At 42.8% G+C, this 17,639-nt stretch overlaps 1 protein-coding gene across 1 annotated transcript in view; it reads left to right on the top strand.

Moving 5' to 3' along the window:
* The window catches only part of Sh3rf2 (SH3 domain containing ring finger 2), a 125,088-nt gene extending 107,751 nt beyond the window's left edge, over positions 1–17,337 (top strand). Inside the window, exons 9-10 of the mRNA XM_027927917.2 lie at positions 1,801–2,109; positions 17,277–17,337. Of these exons, the coding sequence (XP_027783718.2) occupies positions 1,801–2,076 (276 nt within the window). The 3' untranslated portion in view covers positions 2,077–2,109; positions 17,277–17,337. The remainder of the gene's footprint in view (positions 1–1,800; positions 2,110–17,276) is intronic.
* The last annotated feature ends 302 nt before the right edge of the window (positions 17,338–17,639 follow it).

The raw sequence follows: 17,639 nt of genomic DNA, 5'->3' as shown, positions 1-17,639 counted from the left end.
TGTGACCTCTGTGGCAGAGGTCAGATCGATTAACTTCTAATATGATTTCTTTTTTCCATAAAATTCAATCCTGGTGTCCCCAAATGAGAATCCATGTTTCTTCTTACTGCTTGACTTTCACCTTATCTAGCTGGGGTCTGGGGACTTACTAAACACTTATAGTTTGAAGGTTGTATCTAATAACTTGAGTTTTTGTACTAGAAGACATGGGGTTTTGTAACATCTGAAACAATAAGGGTGGTGGAAAGGAAGAGATGACACAGAGAAATCTAGGTGACGCTCATTGTTATCTTCTAGTTTATTTAACATCATTATTGCCACCAGATCACCACCATCACGCATCACCACCACCATTACCAACACCATCACCACCATCTTACCATCATTCACCCCATTCCCCCACAAAATGGAAAGAGTCTGAAGTTTCCTCCTGTTTCTAAGTACTTACTAATTATTAACTACCCAACAGGCACTATGCTGAGAACTTCGCACATCCCTTCTCACTTAATCCTAACAGCCCTCTGAAGTGGGTATTACAGGCATGTACCACCGTGTCTAGCACTTTATTCTCATTTTTAAATGAGGAAATGGAGGCTCAGAGAGTTAGAAAACATGACATAAAGTCACCCAGCTGACACCTGAGTGTCTGGAATCAAATCCAGATCTGATATAAAAATTCATGATCTTAATGCTAACCTATAAGCCTAGAGGGAAAGGCATTTGGAAAAAGTTAGTGTTGACTGATATAAATATTGGGAGTTTTTATTATGACTTACAGTTTTCACATAATTTAAAGTTTTCCAAGCCCCAGTTACCCAATAACCCAAATTATAAGTGCTTAGTAAGTCCCCAGACCCCAGCTAGATATGGCGAGAGTCAAGAGGTATGAGGAAACATGGATTCTCATTTGGGGACACCAGGATTGAATTTCTTGGAAAAAAAGACATCATTCCCAGGCAGTACCACAGAACACTTACTAAGCCCCAAAGTAGGAATTGGCCAAAGCAAATACCTGTAGCTACCAGGAATTACATAATAGCTTAGGAGAGGTGAGAGGAAGGAAGGTTGAGGGGGGGCTTGGAGCAAACTGAGACTCAAGTCTCATACAACAGGGAACTGCTTCTTGGCTCCAGCCAGGTGTTGCCAGAATGGGGCAAAGGCCCAGTGTGCCAGATCTTTGATTTTTTAAAAGAGACATGAAATCCTGATTTGTATATGCAGTCTTCATATGAGGGGGAGTAAATCAAACCCTCATACACTCTGAAGGCTAAATTCAACCAGCAGGTGTCCAGGGAGCTAACTCTGCACTGAGGATGTCCAAGGCCATTACAGAAAGCTCTAAATGTAGTCATCAGAGAGGCCTGGAGGAAAAGCTAACCTAGAGATAGACCTTAATGGAAGGCAGATGTGAGAGAGGCAGAAAGGGAACTTCCCTTCTCTGCAATTGCCTACACTCTTCCTAATTGTTCTTCAATTCTCTGATAGCTTTCTCTAGGAAGCCTTCCCTGACTATCCCCATCCCAGCTGGAATTAGATATTCCTCTGAATTCTCAGCATCTTCTACTTCTCCCATCAGAGCAGTTGTTACAACTTTCTGCTTACCAGGGTGGTTTTGTTCACTCTGAGACTCCAAGCACCTAACAGTGCGTGATGCATGGTAAACACAGTAGATAGAAATATTTGCTGAATGAAAACCACACAAATTTGGAATTTTGAATGGGGACGGGTGTAGAGAAATAGCATGAACTCAGTCCTGAGGGGGAATAGTATGTGTCTCACCCATGTTCCTTTCTCTTGCAGCAAGTTAAAACCGTGAGATTTCAGAATTATAGCCCTCCTCCCACCAAACACTACACTTCCCATCCCACCTCTGGAAAGCCTGAACAGCCAGTCACCTTCAAGGGGTCCCTGCCCGAAGCAGCCCCTTTGAGCTCAGAGATGACCATCCTATTTGCCCATCGAAGTGGCTGCCACTCTGGACAGCAGACAGACCTCCGGAGAAAGTCAGCTTTCACCAAGATCATGCCTCCAGCATCCACTGCCTCAGCCACACAGACCGCATTTCCCAGCAAATGAATCTACCGGTGGCTTTTCCTAGACCCCAAAGAGGTGAATTGCATTTAAATACAATCTGCATCCAATGAGGGCATCCTACTGTTCTTTGGGAACTGGAGCACAGGTCTTTGTTCTGCCCATTTTATTTGTAGGAGAGGGAAGGTGGGAGAAGGAATTCCTGCCCCAGGTTGGATGGTCTTCCAAATAACAATTTGATGCAGCAAGGCCATCCACACTGTTCAGACTAAGGAGAGGGACCCACTTTGTCCTCCAGCATGCAGTGTTTGTGTTCTGTGTAAAATTTCTGTGGTGTCCTAAAAGGGGCTTCAACCAGAAGCATGGCAGTGGTGGGATCGTTGGCATGGCTTCTTTAACCTTAATGCCATTTTCTCCTCTTACCAACATGTTAGAAGAGCTTCTGACACCTAATACAGGCCATACACTGCCATTAGTAGCTGCCATGTGTTTTTCCCTCCAAAAGAGTTATAATTCTGGCTGAGAGGGAAGAAGTTCTGGGAGGGGTATGAGATGGATACTTTGTACATTCTGAGAACTCACTAAAACCAAAGAGAATCAGCTTCCTGAGTTTGCTCCAAATGAGAAGGTCAAAGGGATCTAACTACCAATTATCAAAAGATCACCATATTTTAACCTTCTCAATCTGCTTCTCCCCATGTAATTCTATACAAAGTTAAGTGATAAGAATGGTGCTGCAGATAGGGTCATGTGTGGTATTATGGACAATTCATTCATCCTTCCCCAAGAAAACATGGTGTGCTTTAAAACAACCTGCAATGGGGCGTGGTGAGTTTAGATACATAATCTGCTTTGTAGCACTTTTGCTTTCCCTGGTGTCTTCTCATTTGGGGCAGACTGGTTGTTTCCCCCCATAAGACAACTATGTCAATGACAATATGCCAATACAAGGTTGGAGAGGGGATACTTTGAGAGGAAACTGCTAGAAAAGGGACTGAACAAAGAAGATTAGACAGGAAAGGGGGAGAAAGGAGGAGGAAAAAAGGGAAGGTGAAAATAGATGGAAGAGAGAAGAAGAAAAGGATGAGAGTGAAGAGAAAGATGAATCTGAGAAGATAAAAGAGACGTGGAGGGAGGAGGTAGCCTTGACATTCCTGGCAGAGAGGGAAGAAAGGCCAGTCTGCAATGGAGAAAGGGGCAAGGGCAACCCCATGAAGGTGGCATTGAAATGATCAGGAACCAGCCATGCAGAGCTTTATAAACAGGGGTGAGGAGGCAACCCAGGGAGCCAAGGCCATGCTGTAAGACACCCCATTAATTCTCATTAAACTTAATTGTTGTGATTAACCTGTACTGAATGCCCATCAATGGGGACAATGTGATGCGTAAAATGACATTTGCTACTAAGGCTGTGTTCCATTAAAAAAAAAAAAAAAAAAAAAAAAGCAGGTCTAAGTAGACCTTTCCTGTAAACAGTTCTTGAAGTTCTTAGGATTACAAACATGTATTTTTTACCTACCCACACACATGGAAATTAGAATTATTCATAGATTATTTTTATTATTTGCTCTTTTTAGATAAGCATGACAGTAGAGTGTCTTCTGGCATATTATACACATGTGGAGTTTAACTTACTCTAATTAGGATCCTATTATTGTGGTGTACATGATGTGGAATTGCACTGGTTGTGTACTCAAATATTTCAAATACAAGGCTAGGAAAGTTATATCCAATTAATTCTACAGTCTTTCCTATCTTCCTTCCTCCTCCCTTTCCTTCATTCCCCATTGTCAAATCCAAAGAACTTCTATTTGTCCCCTCCCCACCCTTCCTTGTTGTGGTTTAGTATCCACATACCAGAGAGCACATTGGACTGGCTTATTTCACTTAGCATTATGTCTCCAATTCCATAGATTCTTTCAGAACTTAATAGAATAAAACGAAACATACTCCTGCCAAGGAACACTACACATGGGTCAGATATTTGGAACTGGTAGAGCCAACATTGGTAGCATGTTGCTCTACCATTTCGGTGAGATATTGACCCATGTGTATGCCACAAAATCAATATGGCCAACTTCACGCCTCAATGAACTGAATCTTATCATCCAGGTGGAGCTATGGGATAAAGTCACAGGGACGAGAAACATGATATGATTTGTCAAATATGAGTGTCTATGCCTCATCTTTATCCCAAAGCATTCTCAATGAGTTTATCAGCTACACCCAGAGTGGCAGAGATATGGCATGACAAGCCAACCACATAGTTAGCCTATGCCTCAGTAGCAATGGATCCAGTTAATTTCTAATGTCTGTGGCTGCCAAGCAGGTTGTTTAGGCATGATGAAAATGAAAATGGAACGTGAAACAAAAGAGTCTTGCCACTGTCCACTATCCCTACAGGATAACCTCTTTGAGAAATGTAAACTACTCAAGGCTTGCCACCCTCCCTTGCACTGAGGTCACCCACGCCTAGCATCACACTCACTGCCTCCCACACCAAACACCTTCTTTGTAGAGTTTTATGCCTGTTTGAAAAAGGAACAAGAGGATATTGTTTCTAGATAAAAATGGACTTCACTGCCCCTTCAATTCATTTATTCCACCAACATGTTTCTAACATTGACTACATAGTGGGGACAGCAGTGAGGACCATAGACTCATCCTCTTGTGCAATTTCCATAACAACTTATAGGGCAGCCATAACTGTCTCCATTACAGAGCCAAAGAAACAGGCTGGCAGATTAGCCACAGACAGTATAGCAGAGCAAGGAATCTGACATCAAAGCCCAACTTGTGATTGCGCTGTATGAACCCAAAGGCCATCCTTGACTTTAGGACATACTCTAGACTGCTACGAAGCTGCATGGTGCAACTTTGGTGACAAATGCAAAGAAGCCCAGCAAGCTCTGCTGCACATGAACTGAGTTCAAGCTCTCATTTATCACTTTCTGACCATGTGATACTAAGCAAGCTACTTAATTAACATCTTGGAGCCTCCTTATCTTAAATAAGAATGTTGATGGTTCCAGCCTCACTGGGCTGTTGTGATGATTAACTGAGATAATAATGCATAGTGACTTAGTGCCAGCACACAGTGAACACCTAACAAATTCTAGACTTGGATTTTTTTTTTTTAAATGGCTGTTGAAACTCCAGGTGGGAAATTCTAGAACAAGTACATGCTCAGGATTGTGGTGCTAAAAGGAAACCCACAGCACCTAGTTCTAGAGTTGAGAACACAGTCTAAGCTGAGTCCTGAAGGACAAGTCAAAGTCAGATAGACAAAGCAATGGGAGACAGGGTCTTCCAAGCAGCAGGAGAGCCCTGGCAAGTGGGTTTAAATGTAGCAATGAAGCCGAGTTCCCTTGTACTTACAGGAATCCATTGCTTTGTGGAACATTCCAGAAATCCTAGATAGAACCCCAGCACCTCAAATCAGAAGGTGAAAATTCCAGCCTGTAAGAGCTGCATCCCTCAGTTAAGACCCAAATGCCTTAGAAAAGGTGCCTTTTACCACATAGACCCCCAAACCATGGTGTTAGGAAAGGTGCTGAGGATTGGATTTGACTGGTGGAAATGGGACAGCTAAGAAGTGACAATGGATTACAATAGCTGGGGACATTCTCTAGGAACCATATTGTCTCATTAAGCAGCATCAAGATTCCCACTTAAAGCTTTTCTGCTTCCCTTGCTATGTAGGACCAGCCTCACTTCCTCTCCCTTCAGTCATCCATAGACAGGGTTTATGGAACAGAAGACTTGGAAGCAGGGCCCCACCTGTGACTTGATGAGGTGCAGGACTGACCCAATTCCCAGCCCAATCACTTCCTACATCCTGAAAAGTCAGAGGGTCTGTCCATAGGAACTCTGCTTTCCTGAGCAGCAGCAGTCCAGGGGTCAAGGTGACTTCAACAAATGGACATGCACTCGTTAATTTGCCACAGCCCTATATACCTGCTTCACACACTCACACAACCTGCACCTGAATTAGGGATAATTTGCCAAAGAAACTATATGCAGGATACCCTCTCAGGTCATCAGAAACCCTTCAAAAGGTAGAGCTGAATCCTTGAATCAGCTGATACAGAACACTCAGGTCTCCCAAGTGTGGTGAGCCTAACCTGGGCTCTAGAGAGTCTTATTCAGCAATTTTGAGGTGGGAACTAGATATCTGTTTTTAAACAAGCTCCCTAAGTGACTCTCAAGCACATGAAATAGAGCTAATCAGTTTTCTCTTATTGAATATGAGAGCTGACATTTGGCTATGACATTCAGCAGGAGTACAGACACACTGGTTTTTAAAACATTAAAATAGGTCTGTAGAATAGGTGAATCACAGATGCTCTGAGCTCCCTGAGGCTTCTCCCCTCCAACACCCTGACCCTTACCCAGATTCTCTCCATCATTCTACTACCCCGCAGCTATTGCACCAAGGCCAGGCATAGCTAAGATCCACAGCAATAAAGCCCTTGTTCATTCTGAACTGATAGTGCCTACGTCATACTGGTTACTGAATGCCTTGAATGTTAGCCTACAGTAAAGAACTCAGAGAGGTTGCTCAGAGGCTGAGAGCATGTAAAGCAAGCCCAGTACTCTTCCCAGGTCCATCCTGCCCTTGACAACCACCTTCCCCAGACCTAGGCCCTTGACCAAGAGGGCAGTTCCATACTTGCTAATCTACCTGTTTCAGCTAGCATATTCACTGGCATGTGTGCTTACCAGCTATTCTGGCACCCATTTGGCAGGTGTGGAAGTCATTTGTTTCAATGACATGATCGGCATCCACTCTCATCCTCTCATCTGCCTCTGATCACCCAGACCAGCCACATACCTCTGAACACTCCCCCTGGGAGGTGATCAGCTGTGGCAAGCAGAATAGCAAAGACCTCTCAAGTCTTTCCAGGTGGGACCAAGTGCTTATCAAGCTGGCACCAGTCAGTGCTGGAGCTAGCAGCTGCTGACACTGATGCTTTCCTTGCATATATTTTGAGAGAAAAGGCCCCAGTTTTCCTTTTGGCTAAGAGAAGAGATTGTTAGTACTTCAGCAAACTCTCAGGTGACCATGAAAGACAGTCACTTAGGGAATGTTTGGGGGAGGTAGGACCGAATGAGAGATGTTAACTCCAAAGATCCTTGCAGTCGGTTAGTGTCATTGAGAATAAATCATGCAAGGACATTTTGCTTGAAATAGAGCAACGTTAAATGATCAAGCTGTCTGCCAGTATTATGTCCTAGACCAGAGCAGAAACAAAATGTTCCCAGGGGGCTCTCTGTCTTCTGATCTACGCTTTGACATACAGAACGCAGCAGAGGTGGGATCCAAGTTATGCCTTCAAATCAAAGATGAGGGACACAGAGGAGCATCACAGGCTCACCCAGCCATTCATTCAACATTACTCATCCTTCACTCACTCTGCACCAGGCTCTGGAAGGAGGAACAGGGATACAGTGGCTAACAAGATAGATAAAAATAGAGATGACCCTCATAGAATGTTGTTAGTTCTTTATTAATTTAGCAGGGGTGGAGGGAATTAGGGCTTCTTTCTGTTTTCTGGCTTTTATTATCAAATATTTCATCCATATGAAATATATTTATATATATATTTAATTATACAGGATCATAAAACAATCATATACTTGCCACTGAGGTTTTTTATTTAACATTCTTTCACAATGCCTTTATTTTTATTTATTTATTTTTATGGGGTGCTGAGGATCAAACCCAGTGCCTCACATGTGCTAGGCAAGTGCTCTACCCCTGAACTACAGCCCCAACCCCATTATCACTGTTTCCTTTTTCTTTTTTTTTAGTTGTTGATGGACCTTTATTTTATTTTTTGTATGTGGTGCTGAGAATCAAAACCAGTGCCTCAAGCATACTAGGCAGGCATTCTACCACCAAGCCACAACCCCAGCCATTCTACTCAGTTTTTAAAAAGATAGTAATTCGCAATACCATGGTGTGCCTGTTCCAATCCCATTCCTTTTTTGTCCTCCTCCCAACTTCCCTTGAAATCACTCTCTGGAATTTCGTGCTTATTGTGCCTTGTAATGTTCTCCAGGTATTGAATTTTTAGTTCAGCCCATAGATATACCCTGTAAATATGAGCCAAAGCAAATATTGCAACATAAGGCTCAGATATTCTGTCTGAATATTTGGGTTCTCTTCTGGTCTCTCTCACTGGAATTTTGAGGATTCAACTCATTGCTGAGAATGTGAATTTAAAAGCACGAGGATGTCTAGTTTTGAGAGATTCTAGTTTGGAGGAATTTTACAAGAATTCTTCCAACTATAGCTACTTGTTTCTTCTGAATGGGGAAATACAGGCTGAAGCTGTGTCCAAAGTCTGAGTATAGGGCTTTTTAAGCAGCTCTGCTCTGGGCCTTGCCTGGCACCTCTGGGAAGCAGATTACAGAAACCAAAAGCAACTACTCAGAATCTGAAACTAAAAGAGATCTTGCTGCTGCTGCTGCTGCTGCTGCTGCTGCTGCTATTAGCAAATGTTCCTAAGAATCTTGTGAGGTATGCAGGGGAAAGGTATCTTGGTACCCAGATTACAAATCAGAAAACTGAGTCTTGGGTCTCAAGAATTTTTTTTTTTTTAGAGAGAGAGAGATAATTTTAATATTTATTTTTTAGTTTTCGGCGGACACAACATCTTTGTTTGTATGTGGTGCTGAGGATCGAACCTTGGCCGCACGCATGCCAGGCAAGCACGCTACCGCTTGAGCCACATCCCCAGCCCTCAAGAATGTTTTAATTAATTCCTTGCCTAAGGTCACAAAATTAGTTTTGAGATGAAACGGAAACTTTAAAAAAGCATCTCGTCTGACTACTCCTCCTGCAATAATCGCCATTATTTATTGAGCACTTACTAATGCCAAGCACTTAACATGCTACATGCATTATGCCATCTAATCCTGCCCAACCCTGGGAAATACTGCTATTATCCCATTTTAGAGATTAAAACCTAGGTTTCAGAGGTCAAATAACCAGTCCAAGGCAACAATGATTATAGCCCATAACTCTAAACCCAATCCTTAATCTTAAATCACAACCTCCCTCTACATCAGTGGCAACTATAAACACCCTTCCAGCATGGATGAGGTTGGAAAGAGTGGGTATGTGCTGCTATCACCGAGACATGGGTGGAGATAGGGGAAAGGTTTAACTCAGATGATCAATGCTTTCCAGAGAAAAACAAGGAACATTCCTGTAATCCAAGAAGTAGGAATGGGAAGGAAAATAATTCAGAGGGTTCTGTGCAAAATATATTCAAAAAGCAAAGCTACCCTTGCGGCAAGGGCTGCCAGACATAGCCAAGCAACTTGAAAAAGAACTGAAGCAAAGTGGTTCCGGATCATTGACGTCAAAACACAATGATCATTTTGCATTCCCCAGATTGCTCGCTCTTCGTGAGCTTATTTCTGGTTTTGTCTGTCCTCACACTAAATGATATGGAACAGAGTGGCAGAAGAAGAGAGGGATATGATTTCCAAAATAACCTCCACTTTCATCTCCTCTGTGGGAATGAGAGGGCTCAGATAGCTGACACCTTGCCTGTTCTGTGCTGGTGTTTATACAAAGTTCAAAGGCAACACCCGCAGATGCAAGCTAATTATGCAAATAGGGCACTGTTGATGGACCAGAACTGCAGCCTTGTAAGGACTAAAAGGATGCCAGCCAGGACCCAGGGAGAAAGGCAAAAGGCATTTGCAAGGCCATTTTGTGCATGCCTGCATTTTGTATTGGTAATGTTGGAACCAGGGAGAGCGTGACCAACTAGCTTGATGAGAGCCATGTGCAAGTCAGGGTTTGACTGCTATAGATCACTCAAAGCCACCCTAACATCCTGCTCATGAAAATAACCACTCCCTGACCATCTGAGAGGATGGGGAGAGCTGTTGCAAGGAGTGACCCTCACAAATAAGCAAAAATCAAGCTTTAGTCAAAACATAAGGAAGAGGCTCAAACAGACCTGGAGAGCCAAAGAGGAATTCAAATAAATATTGCTTCAAAAGGATTGGTCCCAGCTTCCTGCCCCCAAACACCGCCACCTTCTTCCCAGTTCCTTGAGAAATGTAGTAAATCTCTGTTCAGAGAGTGGAAGACTGTGTTGCATGAAGGAGCTACATCTGTCACAGCCACAGAGAGAGAGCACCAGCCTCCACGACAGGGAACAGAGCAGTCAGGCAGGAGGGGTGAGACGGATTTGAAGGGAAGGCTAATTTTAGCTATCACAACCACATTTCCAAATATTCTGTTCTGCACATTCTATTTATAAACTGATTTCTCTCTTTCTTTTTTTAAGCTTAAGTTGCTTTTAGATGTTGGCAAATTTAAGGACTTGGACCATTTTCTTTATGGGAGTCTCCAACAGGGGGCCAGATGTTAAAGCATCATTCACCAAGGATTTGGGGGTCACTATACAAGATTTGGAAAAGCAATATCAAATAATGGCTAAGATGATGAATTCTTGGAACAAGATTGCCTGGTTTTGTCGCAGGTTCCTTACTTACTATGTTTCCTTTGGCAAAATGACTTAAGAAACTTGAAAAAATGGCAGAGTTTCCCTAGACCTCAGTCTACTCATCCATAAAATGGGGGTCAAATTGGGTTCTTGGCAGAGTTAAATGTGATCACACACATCCAACTCTGGGCATAGAACTGAGTGCATGGAAGTTTTCAATAAGTGGTAGCTATTAGAAATAAATGGATAAGGAGGCACAATTCCAAAACAAAGCACTATAACAAGCTAAGCCCTATTGTAAAGGACAAAAGTGAGAGAGGAGCACAAGAAGGAGTGCTACAGTTGATAAGGGAGTGTCATCAAAGAGAGAATGTTCTGGGGCTGGGGTTGTGGCTCAGTGGTAGAGTGCTTGCCTAGCATGTGTGAGGCACTGAATTCGATTCTCAGTACCACATATAAATAAATGAGTAAAATAAAGGTCCACCAACATCTAAAAAATTAAAAAGAGAGAGAGAATGTTCTGAAAGATGGTCAGCATGAAGAAATGTGGTATAGAGGAGTCAGTGCCCAGGCTCTGTCCTCAGGTTCAAATCCTGGCCCTACCACTTCTTGGATGTCTGACCTTTGGCCAGGTTAACTAACCTCTCTGGGCCTTTCTTCATACACCTGAAAGGTGAAAATGCTGTTCAATACTTTATGGGAGTTGTTGAGAAGATCGAATAAGACAAATAGGTGGGATGCTATGTGAAAAAGGGCCCCAGAAGTGGTAAATGTTGGAGGAGTCTGCGGGCCTGACAGAGGCTGGGAATCAAGGAGAACAGAAGAAAAGCTTAATATAAAACAGAAGCTTTTGGGGGGGTGGGAGGTTCCAGGGGTTGAACTCTGGGGTACTCAACCACTGAGCCACATCCCCAGCCATATTTTGTATTTTATTTAGAGACAAGGTCTCACTGAGTTGCTTAGTGCCTCACTTTTGCTGAGGCTGGCTTTGAACTTGCGATCCTCCTGTCTCAGCCTCCCAAGCCACTGGGATTATAGGCATGTGCCATTTCGCCCGGTTAAGAACAGAATCTTACTAGCTACCATTCCTCAGGAATGTTCTAAATGCTAGATACTGAACTGTTCCCTTAGAGCGTCTGCTACAGCGGGGTTGAGAGTCCAATGGAATCAGGTGATCTGGACTCAAATCCAAACTCTGCATTTCCTGTCTGGGTCACTGTGGCCAAATCATTTAACCTCAGCAGCCTTTTGGTCCCTCACCTGTGAAGTATAGGACTTGTGTTTTCCTTGAGTAGTCTGGGGACGATTAACTGAGATAATGTACATAGTCAAATTTGCACAGTGCCCAGCACATAGAAAACGTTCTGTAATGTCTGCTGTCATTATTATTATCCATGTGGATTTTCTCTCCAAATCCTCATGACCCAAGTGTTATCGTCTTCTATTTATAGCTCAAATAACCGAACCCCAGAGGATAAATCATTTGTCTAAGGTAACAGCTGAGAAGTAGTGGGTCAGCTCCAAAAGACTACAAATCTGGGCTTCATTGCTCTTTTTACCACTCACATAAGCTGAGAAACAGCACCAGGATTGAGGTGATGGGACAATTATTTAAGAATGCATTTATGCCACCATCCTCATAAGTCTTCTCCCCTCCAGTTTCCCCCACCTGCTCACCCCCTCATCTGGTGAAGGTTTGGTGTGTAGGGCCAGCTCCAACCCCAAATGCAGCCAGAAGCACACTGTGTTGTCCCTCTGGGGGACTCGCAGCTTCCCAGTGTTGACACGATTTATGAAATGTCCATTCTGATTTGCAAATAGGTCTGACACGGAAAAGCTTCCAGCTGGCTGGTGATTTTGATAACAACTCCTCTTCCTCGGTGCCAATTAACAGAAATTAAATGCCCTTGGCACATTTTGCAATTCAGAAAATGCATGTGCTGATTAGTTAACCCCTGCTGGCCATGCCATTGTGGCCTTACGGGGTCCAGGCCAAGGTTGCTCTCACTCTATCTCCGTTTAAAAATCACAAAATGTTTTCTTCCTGGGTAAAAATCAATGACATCTCATTCATTTATTCATTCACTTTTCATTCAGTGAAATGGGATAAGCATCTACTATGTGCCAGGTATTGTTCCAGGAGCTCAGGATACAACAATGAATGGCACAGATAAGCATCCTGCCTTTGTGAAAGGGAGTGAATGGTAAACCGGAGGGTTCCTCCATGACAGATGTCACACAGGAAACAGAGTGATGAGACAGGACAGCAGAGGGTGGTGAGCCGTATTACAGGAGAGGCCAGGGAAGGTGTCTCCAAGGAGGTGACATTTGAATTAAGACCTGAAGACTAAGAAGGAACCAGACATGAAGAGCATGTCTAGGAAGAGCAGAAAATAATTCAGTGGGTCCAGGAGATTCCCTGTGGGGTAGGTTCAATGAACAGGGCTCCACTTATCAAACGTTATCATATGATAAGAATGTGTTGGGTGTACAATTATAAAATAACATGAATCCTTTCAAGAAGGATCAATTCAGGAAGATGTTCCTGCAGCTATCACAAGCAGCAAGGCAGGTCTTGCCCTGTTCTTCCCCCCATTCCCCAGCTCTAAAACAAGGGGCTGGGCTCAGGCACCAGCATTCTAGGAATGCTGGATCCAAAGAGCTCACCTTCCAAAGGGGCAGATCATTGCAACCCTTTAAAGTAAAGACTGTGCCACAGGCAAAAATCTGTCGGTCATTTTGTGAATAAAAATCAGAACCATCATTTGGAATTGTGTAGACAAAGCATAAAATGTAATCACCTTTGTTATCATTAGGATAAATTTACTGAATTTCCATACTCATTTATACATTTAGAAAATACTTACTGTAGTTGTACCCCCCCCCCCCGCCTCTCTATATCTCTCTCTCATTCTCCCTTCCCCTTCCTCTCCCTCTCTGGTATAGCAGTCAAGAACCTGGGTTGTAGAATTGGGACACCTGAGTTACATCTGAAGTATGACTGGCTGTGCAACTTTGGGCAAGTCACTTCACCTCTCTAAATCTCAGTTTTCTCATAATGTAATGGGAATAATTACAGAGGCCAACTCTGAATGTCCATATAAAGTAAATATTGAACTATTAGTATTCTCATTCTATATATTCGTATGTAAGACTTTATGAATTCAAGAAACTGAAGCAGGCTTTTGATGGGCAAAAGAAACTCAAGTGAAGAGCATGATAGCAAGCTGCCATTTAATGATCTATAAAACTCCATGTGCAGGGTCTTCCATTCATTGAGAAAATCAAGAAGCAGGGTCATTATGAGTAGCCTTTTAGAAGTCTCTTAATTTATGACTTGAGCTGGCAGTTACAGGCTCCTGTTTTACATTGATACTGTCCCTGTGCTTTGCTTCCATGGACTCATCTAAAAATCTCACCACAATCATACAAAGGAAGGCGATTACTGTCCCCTTATTACTCTCAAGGAAGCTCAGGCCTGAGGAGATCAACCTCCATGGGGTCGCAAGGCTAGGAAATAAACTCCGATGGTCTGACTTCCTCCTGTGGCTGCGGCCAGCCACCCCACTTAAGACAGGACACAAAAGCAGCCATCCTGCAGCCAATGGGATTTGCTACTTCAAATAGTCAAGAGTCTTAATTTTATTAGTTATTGATGAACCTTTATTTATTTATTTGTTTATATGAGGTGCCGAGACTGAACCCCAGTCCCTCACACATGCCAGGCAAGTGCTCCACCACTGAGCCACAACCCCAGCCCCATAGTCTCTTGAGATCTCAGTAAACAAAGAATCATCACCTGCCTAATCCTGAACCCCGGACCTGTAGACAGCACTAATGAGGGCTGCCCCCACACTACACAACACCGGCCTTGAGAAAATTCACATCTTCTACCCTTGATGGGATTCTCAGGTACCTATTAAAATGTCAGGCGATCTTAGAGTAGAAGCTCTTTCTACATCATTTAACACAACCTGGAACATACGATTGCTGTGGCGGCCAGCCTTCCCTTAACAGTTACTTCCTTACTACTTCCCTGCACCTTCACTTGATCTGGGAAATGCTATGTCACAGTAAGTGTAGTTAAAAGAGCCAACAAACCACCACTATTCTCATGGGATCCAGATGTAATCATCTCAAATAACCTTACTTTCGGTCAAAGAGGTCCCAGCTGCTGACACCAGGACAGATGTGCAGAAAAGTGGCCATTGCTGGGATGGGGACAGGTTGGCTCTTCTCTACAGGCAGATGCCCCAACATCCACATAGATACTATCCTAGGCACGAGGAAGAAAAGCAGGATATGTCAAACACAGGCCACCTTTTCCTTTAAGGGCTCAAATTCGTGACAATAAAATGAAACTTCTGTCCATAGTCAGTGGTGTGTAGAAAAGATACCAACACTCCAAACCCTTTGTAACTTCTTGATGTGGTGAGACTCAAAAGTGCATCTGTGTAATTGGGGCTTGGTATTCTTGCCTGCTTCTCCTGCTGAATGCAAAGCAGCCACCTGGAGCTTGTGACAACTCTTACTTGTGCTTGGGCTAAGTGGAGCACATTAGCAGATGAGCACATGATACAGTGTGCTTGCAGCCCCTGAGAGCTCAGAGAAGCCCAGTTTTGAACCCAAATATAGCTGCTTTCTTGAAAGGTTGGGCCCCTTTAGTATATTCAGTTCCTGGAGCCACAGATCATTGTTCTGCCTTTGGAGAAATGGTTCTGGGAACGACTTTCATAAACGTTGCATGCAAGACCTGATAGTCTCATGCCACATCCCAAAGAATGAGGCTGTAATCATTATTATCATTAGTAGTTTCCCCAAATAGCAAACTAGCCTGTTACATCAGCCTGAGTCCTGGATTGAAAAAAACATCAGGCTCTTGATGAAATAAATTAGGCAGGACACAGAAAACTCCTACATATTTCTTGTTTTACTGGGTTTTCATGGAAACTTGCTTGTGGACAAACTCTAAGGCACGGTGTGTTAGAAAGCAGGTCTTAATAAATTTTTTTTTCAGGCTAATTTCCCAATATCCTTTCAGCCTTCTTCTTTCCTCCTTCTGCAAGGTCAGTTTGGATTTTATTTCCACACAGAAGGACAACAACCAGAGGAGGTTTAGCCAAGCACTGGCAACAAAATCACAGAGGCCAACTCATTTCTGTTACACCCATTCCACCATTTGCCCTCTCCTCACAAGAAGCTAGCAGAGGGGTTTGCCTGCACTGTCCTCCTGAACATTCTGTGCCTAAGGAAGAGAAAAGGCACAAAAGATTGCACAGTGAAGGAGTGACATTGGTGATGTATACGGGGACAACAGGGATGTAGGTTGAATTTAGTAATCAAAATACTTGAGGGCCTCAGGGAAATTCTGGGAGCTTATGAATTTTAACTTATTTTTGAAATAATTTCAGACTTACATAAATGTTTGCTAAAACTATACAAAATATTCCTGTGTACCTATCCACTATGTTCCTCAAATGTTAACATTTTACTATATTCAGTTTGATTTTTTTTCCCTGAACCATTTGAGAGTAAGTGGAAGAACAAATGCCCATTTATTCCTAAATATTGCAAGGTGCCTTTCCTAAAAGCAATTATATCCTCTTATGTAGTAACCACAATACAAGTAAGAAAGTCAGGCAGTCAACACTGATGTAGTGTTATTAACTAGTCTATGGATCTTATTCAGTTGCCCCACTGCTTTTTCAGTTGTCCTAGTCTTTTCCTTTATACAAAAATTTTTGCAGAATTCTTGTCTAGGGTCCCTTCCAGATCCACATACTGCATGAGATTGTCACATCTATTTAGTTTCCTTTCATCTAGAACCATTGCTCAAGCTTCATGATCTTTCATGGTCTTGGTATTTTGAGAAATATATATATATTAGTTGTAGATGGACACAATATCTTTATTTTATTTATTTATTTTTATGTGGTGCTGAGGATCGAACACAATGCTTCAAGCATGAGAGGCAAGCACTCTACCACTGAGCTACAACCCCAGCCCTAGGCCACGTATTTTCTGAAGAGTCTCTCAAGTTTGATTGGTCTGCTATTTCTTCATCATTAGACACAGATTATTCATTTGGGGCAATAATAGATAATAAACCATAGGATCAAACAGGAATCCCTAAGTTCCTATTGATATAAATAAGGGAATGGGGAGAAAGGAAAGCTTTTCCTCACAGTAGTGTGCCAACTACTAGGTGCAGACAGTCGGTGAAATTAGCAATCACCATTCAGCAACCATTGCAGTAATAATTGGTTCATGCAAAAATCAATGGATCTGGGGTTGTGGCTAAGTGGTAGAGTGCCTGCTTAGCATGGGTAATGCACTGGGTTTCATCCTCAGCACCACATAAAATAAATAAACAAAAAAGGTATTGTGTTCATCTACAACTAAAAAAAAATTTAAAACAAATCAATGGGTGCTGAAACTAGGGGGTGCAAGCTTGAAGAACCTCAGAGTATCTCCTCACAGGATACTTATTAATCACAAAGGGGAAAATTGCAGCCTTAGCTGGAGAAATCTGGTAAGCAACTACTTTCACTAAAAGGCCAATGTTAGAATCACCAGCACTGGGGAAATAGATGCTATTTCACGTACCTTCTGATAAGACAGATTGAGGATGCAACATCTCTTGTGCAAAAAATCAATCAAAATCAAACAAAAATATTCCTGCCCAAAAGGCTTAAGAATTTTAAAAATTTTTAGTTCTTCCCAGACTGCTTTCTTACACAACAAATTATGAAATCTTTCTCACCTTTGCAGAGCCTGCCTTCGTAGTCATCTCAACAGATATTCTGGAGGAAACAATCTGCTTGGAAGGAAGCCTCTCAATGAACATGTGTTGACCACGTGACATTCCTCGAACATCAGGAATGGAACAGAAAAACCGACTGCCCTCCAAGGGAGGAGGGTAATAAGAGAGAGAGCAGATCTGTCTTCACCGCCAGTATGAACGGGTGGTGGGCAAGGATGGGGAAAAGCAAGTGAGGCATGTGCCATTGCAGGTTAGACTAGGCTGCCACCCCTCCTCTTACTCACTTGTATTGTCAAAGCCCCAAACTTGGTCTTGTCAATTTGTCACAGCATGGCACCTTATATGGATGAAGAGAAGGCTATCAAATACCT

This window comes from Marmota flaviventris, chromosome 5, assembly GCF_047511675.1.
Source record: "Marmota flaviventris isolate mMarFla1 chromosome 5, mMarFla1.hap1, whole genome shotgun sequence".
Lineage (NCBI taxonomy): Eukaryota > Metazoa > Chordata > Mammalia > Rodentia > Sciuridae > Marmota > Marmota flaviventris.
Note: the sequence above shows the minus strand (reverse complement) of the source record. Positions and strands in the feature narration are given on the sequence as shown.